The sequence below is a fragment of the Orbicella franksi genome, chromosome 5 (assembly GCF_964199315.1).
Source record: "Orbicella franksi chromosome 5, jaOrbFran1.1, whole genome shotgun sequence".
In the NCBI taxonomy this organism is placed as follows: domain Eukaryota; kingdom Metazoa; phylum Cnidaria; class Anthozoa; order Scleractinia; family Merulinidae; genus Orbicella; species Orbicella franksi.
This window is the reverse complement of record NC_138149.1, coordinates 21,238,393-21,254,462: the sequence shown is the minus strand read 5'-3', so window position 1 is coordinate 21,254,462 and position 16,070 is coordinate 21,238,393. Positions and strand designations below refer to the sequence as shown.

The 16,070-nt window shown below is 41.3% G+C and overlaps 2 protein-coding genes across 3 annotated transcripts in view; one reads left to right on the top strand and one right to left on the bottom strand.

Moving 5' to 3' along the window:
* The window catches only part of LOC145486675 (cytoplasmic dynein 2 intermediate chain 1-like), a 30,411-nt gene extending 26,479 nt beyond the window's left edge, over positions 1–3,932 (top strand). For both annotated transcript variants that reach the window (XM_081465386.1, XM_081465385.1), the window contains 4 exons: positions 4–124; positions 349–405; positions 2,208–2,280; positions 2,799–3,932. In XM_081465386.1, the coding sequence (XP_081321512.1) occupies positions 4–124; positions 349–405; positions 2,208–2,280; positions 2,799–2,912 (365 nt within the window). In that variant the 3' untranslated portion in view covers positions 2,913–3,932. The remainder of the gene's footprint in view (positions 1–3; positions 125–348; positions 406–2,207; positions 2,281–2,798) is intronic.
* An 87-nt stretch (positions 3,933–4,019) lies between these two features.
* Positions 4,020–14,330, bottom strand: LOC145486681 (uncharacterized). Its single transcript, XM_081465394.1, has 2 exons — positions 14,324–14,330; positions 4,020–6,674 (listed from the first exon to the last, which is right to left on the bottom strand). Exon 2 carries the CDS (start codon positions 6,672–6,674, stop codon positions 4,728–4,730), a length of 1,947 nt encoding a protein of 648 aa, XP_081321520.1. The 5' UTR covers positions 14,324–14,330; the 3' UTR covers positions 4,020–4,727.
* Between the last annotated feature and the right edge of the window lie 1,740 nt (positions 14,331–16,070).

Sequence of the window (16,070 nt, the reverse complement as noted above, 5' to 3'; positions counted from 1 at the left end):
TAGAAACACCGCTGCTCAGCTGGTCTGCATCCACGGACGGCAGTGAGATCTTATCAGTACACTGGTCTCGAAGCAAGCCCAGTGTGTTTTATGTGTTGGATTCAAATTCCAATTTGTATGTCTGGTAAGGTTGATAGTGAAGCATCATAAAATGAACGTTTCCTTGAAAATCACTTCCTCACTAACATTCTTGCCAAAGTTATTTCCTATTCATTGATCCTTTGCGCATCCCATGAACTAAGTGAGCCAGGAATTTCAGCTTCGTGCTTAATCAGAAGAAGAAAAAAAAAAGAAATTGTCATGATTTAGTGCCATGTTATTTTCTAACTACGTTGATTCTAATGACAGGGATCTGCTCAAGAGCGATCAAGGTCCCGTTGCTGTTGAAACGTTTAAACATGGGCGGTAAGTGCTCTAGACAGTCGCAGGAAATACTTACACATGAACTGAAGGCTACTAAGTTCTATAATCTCTTAACGAGCCTCTTTGAAATTACGTTCGATGGAATATCCATTCGGTGGATAACCCACGTAGCTCTAATTTTTCATTTCTGGAGTTGACGGTTAAGGGCCCATTAACCGATCTTTTCGAGCCGTTCCTAAGGAAAATTTAATCTCATATAACCTCATCATTTTTAGTTACTTCAGAGTTATTTCATGTGTTTTAACTTTTTCATGATTAGTAACACTAGTGATGACGTCATCAGGCCACGCCCATGGTCATGTGACTAATACTGAAAAAACGCAAAGGCTCCCAGGCAAATTACTTTATCGGGATTTTTTTCATTGATTTAATATTTTAATTTCAATCCTCATTACGCTCTGCATAGATTTTATTTCATTTCTAAAAGGTCAGATTTTGAGAGAATTTCAAAATATTAAAAAATTCGTAATTTTCTGAAAAAAGCATGATTTTGAAAAAGGAATGCATAGCTATCTTGCCAACGTTGGCTTTGATCGAAGTCCATCGAAAAAGGCTGGATTTAATGAAAAACCGCGTTTCCTTTAGCATTTAAAGAAACCCGGAAGTGCGCCCGATATATATTGGAAGTTACCCTATCAGCGCGTGCGCAGTTTACACAACCAGCGCACTTCGGTAAGATCAAACAAAGCCACACGGAGTTAGTTTTTCTCTCTCTATTGCTCTTGTTTTTCTGTCTTTTTCTTATTTTGTCTCTGCTTGTACTTTTTTTACTTTGGATTTTGTGAAACACAAAGAAAAACATCTAAAACGTAAGCGAATTTGGAAGTTATTGAGTTGTTTTTATTTTCCGCGCTCACGCTGACGTAAGTAACCGGAAGTGAAATTTCACCTCCTTAGCAACGCGCGCGAGCGCGCGCATAAATCGGTTAATGGGTCCTTAAGGTCATTCCTCACATTTGCATCAGGCATCCTTACTGCGCATAATTTATGGCTTCATTAGCGCGCGCTCGTGCACGCGCATATTGAAAACATGACAGATTTGCCTTGATATTGAGCTCTGTCAGTTGAAAAATGGCTCTAGCTCACCAACGAGCACGGGCACCCCAATTTTTTTTCAGTCGTTGTAATCAACTAATCATGAGCTTTGCGTGAGAAAAGACTGATCTAATTTCTATTGCTGAAAATTCAATAAATAAGAAAAATAGCAGATACACTGTGGTCTTTTCTATTTTGCAGTCGGTAACCACGTCAAGAAATTTGGTTCAAATTTTTAATCAAGGATTTAGCTTTCTGTCTGAATCAAACTTAAAATGTTTATTTGTGTCCGACACAATGTATTGACTGTAGTTTAATGCTTGTTCTTATGAGTCTGGGCTCACAAAGACTTTACAATTACTGGGAATGCGTTCTTATAATAAGCATTAAATAATGCCAAAATGGGGCATTTTCAATGCCTCACTGCTCCTTAATGAGCATGGGTACCCCCCTTTTTTATTTCAAAATTGAAGTTATCATAGGACAAATATTCAGTGGACAAAGTTTGAACAATAATTTATTGTCACTTTTATTTCAGAGGAATTGCCTTAAATTGTCTACTTTTAGTTAATCATTGTAGGAAATGTATTAAATTCAATTGTAGTTGGTCACCATCTCTATTTCAATTGTAGGTTTGAGGGCTAAATGTAATTAAATAAATGCTGCAATTTCGAGTGGCAGTCGAGAAAATTTTGTTGCATCGCTTGATAATCTGTTCACAGCTCTATTATTTCCATAATCTGTTGCAGAGTTGTGTGTTTTGAACTGTCGAATGATTACACAGCTTCAGGAATTGGAATTCCCGGAAGACACCCCGAGCTGGTATGGTTTAACGATCACGTAGCTTGTTTACTTAATTGTTTGTCTGTTTTTTGTTGTTGTTGTTGTTTCTGTTTTCAGTTTGTTGACTTATCAATACATAGGATATCAAGCAGTTTTGTCTATGTATCCAACTCAAAATAAAGAAATACATTCTGAGTAGTTAATAAGGAATAGAACTTGTTTTAGTGCTTCTAAGACGATTGCATTTGTCCCTCTTAACTCTGATAATAATTTCCTTTCAAAATACTTTGGTGGAGAAACATTATGGCAATGGTCTTGTAGAGCGAAAAATGCTTTGGAAACACGACCTATTGGCGACTGTAGGAGTTTTTCTAATTTCCTGAGTGATTCTTTATCTCTATTTTGCAGTGCATTCCTCCATTGCCCCATCTCCCCCAAAAACAAATGAGGGAGATTAAAACAAAACAAAGAAAGAAAACAATTCCATTGCTTATTACTTTGCCTTCCGAATAAATAAGCCACTACTCACACGTAATTCCTTGTGTTCAAATCTACAGGTCTTGGTGTACAAAAGCGGAGCGGTTGAAATCCACAAACTCAGCAGTCTTTTCTCCAGCGCGTCCGGGGATGAATTGGACACATTTGCTAGCTTTCTGGACAGGGTCATATGAAAACATATAAACCCGACCCACAAGTAATGGGCAAACTGGTTTTAGTTTTCAAGAGGTTTCGAAGGATATTTCCCCAGTCGCGATCCTCTGTGAAAATCAAAACGCACGCCTTTGATCAATCGGTTTAAATTTCAACAAAGGTTCAGATGTCACGAAAGTGCCGTTGATCAGTTGAGCAATTTAAAACGAAATACTTGTTCTATATGTATTTAACTGCTGACTATTTTTGACCTTTTCCCATCTCGCAACAAATTGTACCCAGTAACTGAGAAACTTGCACTTCAGACAACACTCGCAGTCAAACAAAAAAGTTCCCTTACAATTCGTCAATGGGTATTTTTGTGACTTGGTTATAGGCTGCCTTCAAGAACAAAGGTGCTAAGAAGTTCATCCTCATTAAAACATCAAGATAATTCACTGTAAAAGCTCTACTCCCCTCCGGAAGGCTGGACAGATAAAGAGAAACGGAGGCGTTTGCGAGAAAAGGGTAGCGCATAAAGATAAGCGTGGGAGACTTTAAACTGTTTAATTATATTTGATAACTGACACCCACAAGAAAGTAACACTTGAAGATGAATGCGGTGGGCAGATCCAAGCCTGCTTACTGTTGATTGTAAATTCCGTGGTAATTTGGATTTGAAAATTAAACTTCTTAGTGCCCCCCTGCTATCAAACTCTTTGGCAGGCGTTGGAATGGATAACTCTAAAAATTTCTGGAGTCACACCATGTGTAATTTTCTAACGTGCTGTAAATATTTACTAGGCCCCAGTTGTTCGAAAGTTGGATAATGCTTTCCACCGGATAAATCGCTTTTCAGTGGATAAGTGTTAACAAAACAAACCATGCTATCCGCTGGATAGTGATTTATCCGGTGGATAGCGTTATCCACCTTTCGAATAACCCAGACCAGGAATTTAAATTATTGTATGTTCTGGAAATGTATTTATTTGCCATGTGAAATGATGAATTTGTAATAATGTTCTAGTTCACATGTACATTAAACATACGTTAATAAACTACATTCCTGTTGTCAACATAAAGTGCTACCCGGGATAATTCTGCAAGTTTGGGAAGGCTTATAACAAGGCAGTGCTATTATCCGTTAGTGAGGGAACTGATAGCCAATCAGGGAAAGTTTTAATTGCTGATTGGCGTGTAACAGGGCATGCCTTACACATGTACATCTATTTCAGTAGGGGGCTTCAGTTACGAACAAGGATGTGTAACCACCCTCTCCTCTACCCTAGACTATTACTTTGTGGTGAAGTTGGTGTTTCTGATAGACTTGTAAAACTGACACTTTGAAAAAGGTGATGTAACCAAGAAGTCACGTAAAAAATACTGTAACAAGACCACGCAACAGCATTCATGCTTGGTCATGCTTCAGTTCTGTAAACTTAGGATTGGACGCTGGCGTGGTGGACATTTTAAGTCAAACAAGCACCCCAGTTTTGGTGTTCCCTTAAATTTATCAGCAAACCTCACGCAAAGCTAAACCTGAGATTGTTTACCCCTGGGCCTTTGCATGTCGTCCTCATTCCTCAGTTTAAATTACAGCAATTTTTGTAACGATGCCTTGACTGTGTTTCCAAATTATTTCAGACGTCAAGTGTCACGGACATCGGATTCGGGAGAATTCATATTCTAAACTATTTCTGAACAATATCGGGTTACAAAAAAGCACGATACCCTTAGACTAGTTTTAAACGCGGCAAAAGTTAGCACAAATCTTCAAGCAAACTGAGGAGTCTATCCATGTTAACCACGATGTAGATCTCTGCTATTAACAATATCAGTTGAAATACGAAAATTTTTTAGCGCAAGAGCCTCATTGCTTGGTCAAAGTTCATGTCTTGATTCTCAAGAAAGCTGAGGCGCACGAAGATCAGGGATCGCACGACAACGCTGCGTGTGGACTCGACACGCAAAATGACATTCTTATCAGCTTCATGGACGGGTATGCGATATTCTGGCATGACGGGTTCGCCATCCATTGGCTTGTAGCGGAAAACAGTGGGGTCATATGACTTATAGCTGCCAGGTTTACAATAAGCCTTGACGAGAACGCACCACTGTTGGGATTCGGAAAAGACTCGATCCGAGTAGCAGACGTGTGCCGCGTAGAGAATGCTTGGCGAGAGGAAGATTGCAGCCGCCCAGTTAGCAATGCCAAAATGCTCTTCGCCAAGACTGTAGTGGCCCGCTGCCGGCTTAATTCCACTTGAACCAGCGGGGAGAAGGCCCTTCTGTATTATGGACTCTAAATATTTGGAACGAGTTCCATGCCATGCTGTTTCCCAGGTGTTGTGAATACGATTCCACTCTGCTCGTGTGTCTGCATCAAGGGTGCGAGGATCTCGAGTAAGCTCCTTCGCTATGACCTCTCCCTGATACTCAATGTGTCGAACGCTCAGCACAAGCTGCTTCTCTTTAAGCGATGCAGCGATTGATGAAATGTCGTCAGCCGATGCGGTTTGAATCAGACTCCGTATCGCAGCTGTGGCGCTCTCGTCCAGGGCAGAATTTCCCCAGTTGTTTTTGATGTCACTTCTCGCTCCATGTTGAAGAAGAAGTCCAACAACCAGGGCGTGACCGAAATATGCTGCACCATGTAGGGGCGTGCTTCCATCTTTTTGCGCTTCATTCACAGAAGCGCCTTTTTCTAGGAGTAACTTGCATGTGTCATAGAAACCTGATTTGCTTGCTATGTACAACAGTGTCCGTCCGTGTTCGTCCCTGTCTTGAACAAGATCCCTCTTCTTGTCTATCCGAAGAGTAAGCTCTTTTGTGTGGCCACATGCTGCAAGCATGAAGTGGTCACGCCTTCTGACGACAAATTCGTCCTTGCCTTGCACTCGCGTGTACCTGCCAGCTGAGGACGTGAGCATGTGACTGGCAATAGATACCATTGCACGGTTCTGGCGCACTGGTTGGGTTATTTTTCTCTTAAAAGCTGCTTTGACAGCCTCCCGAGACACGCTAGATGATTGGAGACCGAGCACTTCCCAGGGGTTTAAAGGTACAGAAATTACAACCCTACCTCCTCCTTTAGCCCCGTAAGTTGCAACCAGTCTACTACCGTCGCTTTCATGATAACCGCCATGGCTACGACCGGCTGTTGATGGCGTTCTGCGATTGGCGGTAGCATGGCGTTCGATGCCCCTTCCTTTTCCACTTCCTCTTCCATTTCCTGCATCACCAGCAGGAAAGCCCTTAATTGATTCCCGGTCGACATCAACCGTAGCTACAGAATTTGTAGCGGGTGCTCTACTCCACCCAGCAGTCGAATAGCTTCCTTCAGTAGAAACTTTGAGGGAAGCCGATGTGTTATTAGTACCATGGCTTTTGGGTAGCACAGTTTTGACACTTGAAATGGTACAGCCCTTCTCTGATGCAGATCTGAAAACAGGAGCTGCAGAAGCTTTATTTGGTTTTAACCCGACAGCAGCTGCATCATAACCTCTAGACGGTGTCGTCTTTGAATCAAGATCACCATACCGTCCGTTTGACGCTGCATTTAGACTATTAGCGGCACAGCTTTTCGTTTTGCTCCCACCGACGGAACAACCTTTTATTGGTGGCGACGATGGTGCTGAGCTCCAGCTACTGGTTGGATAGCTTCTGTGTAGCGTGCGACTATCGCCATTACCAGAACCATACATGTAGCTTTCAGATGACGACGAATAGACTTCAACTTTTTTTGTGTATCCTCTTTCTGATACATGGGAATCACGCTTTTTCTTTGAGAACGAACCTCTCATCTAAAGACAAAGGTTATTGATTATAATTATCGTACAGATATTGCACATTATAATACATCAAATATTTTCGCTCGCGCGCTATTGGTCTAAACGCGTCACGTGACCGAATATTCCCAGTTGAAACTGGGGAATATCCGAGAAGACTCCCCAATTTCTATAACTGCGCGCGTTGCGAAAAAGATTTGAAGAATAATAAACACAATAGCCTCCATTTGGGGCGAAAATATGCTCGGACATTTGTCCTTGGACATTATCTGTTCCTCAAAGCTCACAGTTTTCCTCGAGCTACGCTCTCGGAAAACTGTTCGCTTCTCGGAACAGATAATGTCCGCGGACAAATATCCGAGCATATTTTCGCGCCAAATGGAGGCTATTGTTTATGTAACAAATACTTTTTTTGGGCAGGGATCTGAAGGCGATACACGTAAATTTATGGTGCATAGCAAATTAACAAATCATCAGTGCTTGCGTAATCCGAACTATTTTAGACAAGAAACTATATGCCGTGTAAAACCATGGGAAATCACGTGTACGCATATCGTTGACGTAATGAACTGAATAAAGATCAGTAAAGAAATCAGAAACTTACGTAGACTGTTCACAGTCTCATATTTTACGGTCTGATTGGAGAGTTCGAACGCCCTTACCCAGGCCGGGGACAGGTACTCTCCCCAGATTTCGCTCTCTAAGAAAGCAACAACAACAAATGTGGTGCCAATCGACCTCTTCAGCCACACGGAAAATAAAGGACCGTCACGAGATTAAAATGATGGCGAACAAATGGAGGAATGGATTCATGGAGATAGCTTCATCATTCCTTTCCGACATCGTTACTTAAAATCATGGCTTGTGGTTTATAAGGCTAAAATGGAGCTTACATCGCACAGGCTACCTTTGCTCAAATTCAGTTGGAATGAGCAAAAAACTCATACGATGCGTGACACTGCCGAAAAGTTGTATATAAGGCTCAAAATGCTCTTAAAAGCGAGCACCTCCGCAGCATTCGAAACCGATCGCGCGGGTTTCCCGTAGCTGAACATTTCAACTCCGCCTCCCACTCTCTGGATGACATCTTGGTCTGTGGCTTGAAACACTGCTGTATTACAATTTTGCCGACTGGCTTTGGGAAAAATCTGATATATCAACTCAACGCAACGGCAAAAATAGTGCAAATAAATGCGACTGTTGTGGTTCGCATTGTTTCGCCACCCAAAAGCATTATGAAAGATCAAATAGAAGAGATGGAAGAGCTTGGGATTCCTTCCATTGTTTTGTCAACAAAGGACGTGCTCTTGCCGATTTGAGCACAGGCAGCCTAAGCTCTCTCTATGAACAACACGAGCAACACAATATGGCATCGAATTATAAGGGTTTATATGGGATTTACTACAAGATATCCATGGAGGTAGTTAAAAGTGAAACTTCTCCATAAAAATGGCTTACCTTATTCCATACGTGTGTTGTTTGCTCCTGGTGTGGTTATTTTACCGATTGAACTTGATTTAAGCGACTTTTTTGAATTCCAGTTTTCTCTTTATAAAGAGAGGACAAGGCGAAACACCTTAGTCGGGACAGACCGCCGAACGAAGTCAAATATCCCAGGCTAAAATGTACCCACGGCCACAAATCCACCGCAGAATTCAAGGGCAAAGGTTGATCTTCCATTTCAATTCCCTAGCCACACAATCGCAGCCCTGCGAGCGACGCCAGGCGGCTCTTCGTGTCCCCAGTGAAACGATAAAACGATGGAAGAGCTCCGTGTCCGTTTGATCCGCGAGATAACGACCGTTGAAATCGGCTTGGTAACCTCGTCATGCTGGCAAACCAAGACTCGCGAGGGTACTAGACCGCAATTTGTCAACCAAACTTCTTGTAACACCCGGGCTCCTCTCAGGTCGAATTTACAATGCAAAAAACAATCGTACAGACCGCTTTCGCAAAATGGCTTCAAAACCAAAGAAACGTAAGATCAACGGCGAAAGCTCCGTAGAAACTGAAGATTTTTGAAGTGGAAGTCATGGTAGGTTTTCACGTTTATGCACTTTTGATTTGTTTGTATAAAATATTCCGAGCTGATAAACTAAATTTGCTTCCCTTAGGGTATTGTGGAATTACGATTATTGTGAGGAAACTGTAATGGAAGCCAGGAAAATTTTGTCCAGAGCATACGGAGAGGAAGAAAATGCTGCCGGCAAATTGAGCTCTGTTTTGCTTGGAAGAATTCTTAACGAATTATGGGGAGATGAAGTTAAATTGGTGGGGCGACGACCACGTAACTCGAAGGTGCATAAATTTGAAAACTTACCATGGCTTCCACTTTACAAATCGTCAGTTTCTACAGAGCTTTCGCCGTTGATCTTACGTTTCTTTGGTTTTGAAGCCATTTTGCGAAAGCGGTCGTTATGTCGCGGATCAAACGGACACGGAGCTCTTCCATCGTTTTATCGTTTCACTGGGGACACGAAGAGCCGCCTGGCGTCGCTCGCAGGGCTGCGATTGTGTGGCTAGGGAATTAAAATGGAAGATCAACCTTTGCCCGTGAATTCTGCGGTGGATTTGTGGCCATGGGTACATTTTAGCCTGGGATTTTTGACTTCGTTCGGCACGCTGTCCCGACTAAGGTGTTTCGCCTTGTCCTCTCCTTATAAAGGGAAAACCGGAATTCAAAAAAGTCGCTTAAATCAAGTTCAATCGGTAAAATAACCACACCAGGAGCAAACAACGCACGTATGGAATAAGGTAAGCCATTTTTATTGAGAATTTTCACTTTTAACTACCATGGATATCTTGTAGAAAATCCCATATAAACCCTTATAATTCGATGCTATATTGTGTTGCTCGTGTGGTTCATAGAGAGAGCTTGGGCTGCCTGTGATTTGAGAAGCGAAATACAAGCTTGTTTCGGGGTTTTCGGTGCAGTGGAAGACGTTTGGAAGCAAAATTCCAAAACTTGATGAAGAACAACGATTCTCCGCTACACAATTGTGTCACGCTTACAGTGTGACACCTTCGTGTTTAGGCTCAACAAATTAATTTTCCATACATTTGTCTCTGATTTTCTCCCGTGAACCGAGACAAATTTTGCAGACAAATTTATGGAAAATTAGAAAAATTAACTGAGCGTCTTCTAGCCAAGCTACATTCTTTAAACTTAGTGAATACAATCTTCTGCCTAGTATTTAAATTTGGGATTCCCAAATTGTGTAAAATTCAAATCTGGAAAAAGTTATTTGCCATCGGATTCCCATACAAACACTGTAATTTCTGACCGCTTTGCCTACCCGTCAAGATGGCGTCGAAAACCGTGACAAGGTCTAGTGCATCTTACTATGGATTACTATTTTCTGTTCTTACCAATGAGTAAGATTTCGAAGACAGGCTAATAACATTCGGAAGAAAAGGAAAAAAGGTTAAAAATCCTCCGAGAAAGCCTCTAGACATCACTAGAAGCCTCTAGACATCACTAGAACATTGCCGAATTGTGAAACACTATATGTAGACCTATGTACATCGTAGCTGTCTGTCAGGTTATCTAATTAAGCCTACGTTTCCTGTCAGTACTGTGTGAATCACTAAGTTGTGTACATACCTTTGCTTGCTTGAGTCGAAGAAAACAATAAAGATATTTGTATTCGGGCGAAGGGCCAGCAGTTTAACAACTTCAAACAGCATTAAGCGAACTTTGATGAGTTAATAATAATAAGCACAAGTACAAGCAAACTTAATATGGAGATTACGTCATCGTTGCTACATAATTATTCAAGTTAATGTCGCGCTGGAAAATGCTGGAAAATGAAAAATATCATTTTCACGTGACGTCATCAAATTCCAAATTCCAAAACCAAAGAGCCACGAAAATTTTTATCCTCATAAGGCATAAGGAGATCTAAATTTATATCTGATTACAACGTTTCAGCACAATAGCGTGCTTGGTTTGGAAACCAGCGCCGTTTGAAGTTCAGAGTTGTGGCGGTGCGTGACATACCGTTTCGATCGCGTTCGTGGAAAAATATACACTTATCTACTGATTTTTAGCCTTTCTAGAAGTTAAAGTGTTAGGAAAAATGCTTGTGTAAATGGTTGTTGGTTCAGTTCAGATAATCAATCGCCTAGATAGCCAAAGTAAGTTCCAGATGTTTGCACTATTTTCCGGCCGCCATCATGGCGGCTCCATACTGGGCTCTGTAAATTTGCGCAAAACATTTCGACGAATATCTGAAGTTTGGAAAAACGCAGAGACCCAAAACTTGGAGTAGTGTCTTTTTCACCTGTCTCCTATGATATTAAAATTTCTTGACTTTATCCTCTGAATAGTTTTCGATTTATTTTTTCGTTGCGTGACAGTGAAAACCATCTATTTATAGTCTTTATAATTAGGCCAATTGTAAATTGCTCTTATTGCTGGTTTTCAGTGTCACGCCATTCAAAATAAATCAAAATAAAAATCAAAACCGTTCAATAGATAAAGTCCAGAATTTTGGAAATGAAAAAAGGTAAATATCTCCAAGATTCTAGTCACAACAATTTTTCTTATGCAAGATATGCGGATAAATTTTTTACCCAAATTTATAGAGATTTGTATTGAGACGCCATGTTGGTGCCCATACGGATGGGCACCAACATGGCGGCCGGAAACCAACAGAAACATCTGTCACTGAGTTTTGCTACAAAAGCGTGAATTTATCCCTCGAGGAACTCTAAACCATTAAAATAATATTTTTTCTATGACATGAACTGTTCAGATTATGGTTGGCGAAATGGTGCAAAATTCCCAAAGTTTATATTCATTCACATTTAATGTTGTTGTTATTATTCACGAATATATTTATTCACATTCAACAACTAAATTTATATTCAAGAAATATATTAATTCACATTTAACGACGTATTTCGTATTCACGAATGTATTTACTCACATTTACGGGATGTATTCATTCAAATTCAACGGTTTATATTCATTCACATTCACGATCGAAATATTGGTTCAACACGGTGCAATATTCATTCAACATTTTCTGCGCACCGCCTTCGCGCATCATTAGGTCCCAGCTCACGCTCTATAATTTCCGAACGCAATATGGCGGACGAAGGAAGCCTTATTATATGAACGGGTAGAACAAAGACCCAAGACCCCAAACACAAATGTTACATTGGCAGGAGCTTTCGATCTCCTACAAGAGTGCGAACGGGAATGGAACACCGCGGAAGTAGGATTGAGAGAGAACATCCAAATAAGGCTCGAGTGTAGCTCTCCAGCAATTACTACCTCTTGTCAGTATCATTGCGCAGTACTGAATGAAATAGTGGGAAATATATGTCTTTTGCATGGAGAATGGATACGAAACGACTCATCAAACTGCACAAACCTTGCAGTGTATTCTGTGACGAGCCCTGAGGTCTTCTTAACTCGATATTCAATATCGGAGGTAGTTCTTGGGGAGCGGGGATGGCGCAGTGGTGAGAGCCGTCGCTTACCACCAGTTTCACCCGGAGATGAGTTTGTTGTTGGTTCTCGCCGTGCTCCGAGGGTTTTCCTCCGGGTTCTCCAGTTTTCCTCCCCCCACAAAAAAACAGCATCTCCAAATACCAATTCGACCAGGATAGAGGGTCTGAATGAAAACCCGCTCTTCCTCTCTAAGTAATTTATTTCTAATTTTTATTTTTCCTTCTGCAACAAAGATTGTCGGGTTTCACGTGGACAAAAAAAGTTCAAATGCTTCTTGAAACGTCGTATTGTGGAGTACGGGCTTCTCGTTGATTTCGGATGAGCAACTAGACAATCTCGTAGAACGTTTCATGATGAGTGATCAGTCAACGGAATGAGAGAGGGAGAGTATTGGCTACGTTGACCCTGGAGACTCTAGAATCAGCTGGGCTGTCGCAAGACACCCTCACATTTTCACCCCTATGATCACTTCGCACCCTTGATGGCCACTAAAACCTTTGCGTCGCTGAGGGGAGCAAATCTAGGACAATACTACAGTTCTGTTATTAGTAGAACATTTAAACAAAAAAAAAAAAAACAACAACAACGCTAATATAGTTTTTTTACATTGTTTTAGGAGTACCTTTTTTAAGATTACAGATTAAAGGAAAATCATCAATACCCCCGTGCATGACAGTAGCCAGGCTATGGTGTCCGTCAATATGCCACAAGCTATTTGGAGCAGCCAAAGAATACGCTCTCCTAGAAATTACGACAGCCTAGCGGATTCTAGAGTTTCCAGGGTCAACGCGGTCAATACTCTCCCTGATTCCTTCCCGTTGAACTCTGAGACCTATAATGATGGAAGATGTCCGGTCACCAAGGAATACCCGAACAAAGTCCCACGATCACTCATAAAACGTTGTACGAAATTATCTACTTGCTCATCCGAAATCATCGAGCAGTCTGTTATCTCCTCTAGCCCATGTAATGTTTATGTTCAGTTGTATGTTTGGGGTTTTTTGACTTTGTTCTACCCCTTCATATAATAGGCCTTCCTTCGTTCAGCATAGAGCGGGAGCTGGGACCTAATGATGCGCGAAGGCGGTGCGCAGAAAATGTTGAATGAATATTGCACCGTGTTGAACCAATATTTCGATCGTGAATGTGAATGAATATAAACCGTTGAATTTGAATGAATACATCCCGTAAATGTGAGTAAATACATTCGTGAATACGAAATACGTCGTTAAATGTGAATTAATATATTTCTTGAATATAAATTTAGTTGTTGAATGTGAATAAATATATTCGTGAATAATAATAACAACATTAAATGTGAATGAATATAAACTTTGGGAATTTTGCACCATTTCGCCAACCATATCAGATAGCCAAATTCCTCAAAATAAGTCACTTTTTTAACCATCATGACCGCTCTCTGGGCCGTCATGTAAACGCGGCGTCACGCAAAAGCGTAGAAATTTAAGCGTAGTGTATCACAAAACCAAGAACCCATTCGGAGAGAAAATTTGTTTGAATATTAGTTTTCAGCTGCTCTTATACATCATTAAAGTAAAATCTCAGAATGATCAATAGTTTTGTAGTTTGAATTTTAGTGACGTCACGTAAAAACCAGCTATTGAATCTTGTATCTTGGGATTCTGACAACACTGAGAGTCAGTAGGGAACGTTTTCTTTATACTGGGAAGCTTATCATTCCATCAAATATTCCATTAATCATGAACGCGTGACGAGTGCTATTGCGACTTCATGCGACCTTCAGAGGAGTGTTGTGTGTTGACCTGTATTCAGGTACTTGGTTACAAGGACCAGTTCAACACAACTCAGTAACTAAAGATAGGACTAGTTCAAAATTTGCATATTGTGGTCCTCTTTGCCTATGTTTATATACGTATACTCGATGCGGGAATATAACTAGTCTGAATACTCAGTTTGTAACGTCTGCACCATTTGATGTCGTAAAAAATCATTAACTTTCGTTATAACCGCTCCCTCCATGAGCTTACAAAGGTTATACGTTATTCGCCGTTCGGCGCTGGGCGTGAATTCCCGGTGCCATGTCGCTTTGGTTGATAGCGAATTGATTGAAATGGTTCTGATCATGTTGAACCGAAACCGGATAGAATCAAACCAGAAACTCCTATTGTACTGTTCCCTGAATTCTTCTAGTCCTATTCAGAAGTAGACCAGTTATACTTACCTTTTTAAACCAGTGTCTTCCTCTCGCCTACAAAAACATCGACTGCAAACTCTGAAAATGGGTTTCTAAGATAACTTCCGATCCGGAAGTTTTTCTCCTACCTCGTTCCCAAGGCCTTCTCGTCGTTGCTTTTAAAGATGGCGGACGGTTGGACCTCATCTCGCTACACTAACTGTGGAACTAGCAGTAATCAAAGATTATGAGAGTGCGTTCGACGCCTTCACTTTCATACCTTAAATGATTTCATTAGTCGACTTTCAACTCCTGTCCATTGTTTCGATCCACATTTTTTTGTATGAACCAAACCAAAGTTTAGCAGATGGCAGACAATATTGAACACAGACTGAACTATTTTTTGCCACTGGAACTAATCAACAAGTGTAATCAAAGTACAGCCAGTTAGATCAGAAGTCGTTCCCACGGCTAACATTCCAAAGCCAAGGCGATTCAAAGTCGTGTTCGTGAACAGAACAAATAATTGTCCTATGCCCCATCCACACCAACTAAACTTGTTTTTCTAAATCCGGTTTAGGTTTCCCCTACCGGCTTACTAATATATTTTTATCAAACAGGTTTTCAACTTGTTAAGTTTTGGGGTGTGCACGGTATACACCGAATGCAAATATGGCGGACCGCTCGGTTGTCGCTCGGGACGAGTCGCATGCGAGCGAGGCTAGTCAGGCTTTGATGTGTTGTTTTGACAGGAAAGTATTGCTTCGTCGTCGATCTGGTCTGTTCTTGTTTCGCCCTCCCTATAAACTGTTGTGTTCCTGAATGCCACCAGAAGGAATTGAAATTTTCCACAGCAGAGAAAGTGTTTTTCTTTTTCCGTTTCCGCGGTCGCCTCTCAGGGAAAACAGACGAAGGAAAGTAGTTCACGATCGCCGAGGGAACTGTTAGAGTTTGTTTGTTCAGGCTGGAAGATCTTAGAAAATGTGCAAGCGACCGCATTTAGCACCAAGTCGTCCTCATTTGGCTCAAAGCATTCACTGGATAAAACGATGGGGGCAGTTGAAGTTCATTCGCTTGGTTATTACACCGTAGTATTTGTTTCGTCCGATTCCGTGCAAGTGGACGCGAAGTCAACTTCTTCCTTTGTTTTTCAAGAGGAGCTTTTCTTTACTTTGGGGAAGGTACTGGCCATGTAAATCGTGTTGGAACACCACCAGACTCCACATAAGCTCGTCATTTATACGATTTTTCAAGATCTTCTAATGTAAACTGTAGCGAACAAACTTTAGTTCCTGCGGCGATCGTGAACTCCTTTCCTTCGTCTCAACGAGTTGGATTGATCCACTATTTTCCCTAAGCTTAAGAGGCGAACGGTGGAAAATTTATATCCCTTCTCGTAGCGTTCAGAAACACAGCAGCTTGTAGCCACAGCTAAATAAAATAGACCAGATCGACGACGAAGCAAGACTTTTCTGGGGAAGCATTGTCAAAACAAAACATCAAAGCCTGACTACCCTCGCTTTCATGCGACTCGTCCCGGGCGCCGACCGAGTGGTCCGCCATATTTGCATTCGGTGTATGAGCACCGTTAAACCACGTTTAAACATGTTAAACATGCTGGTGTGAACGAAGTACTAGTTGTGTCACAAAATCATGCCATCTCGCACCCCGACGAACCGGGCCATGTTTGCGAAGATTTGCACGGTCCACAATGTTTCTGAGATGCTCGAAAAAAATTTTGCAAAAATTAGAAACTTTTGTTAGCTTTCTGGACAGAGTCATTTGAAAACAAATA

Excerpts from the sequence above, each read along its gene's own strand:
- LOC145486681 (XM_081465394.1), bottom strand. The coding sequence starts at position 6,674 with ATGAGAGGTTCGTTCTCAAAGAAAAAGCGTGATTCCCATGTATCAGAA.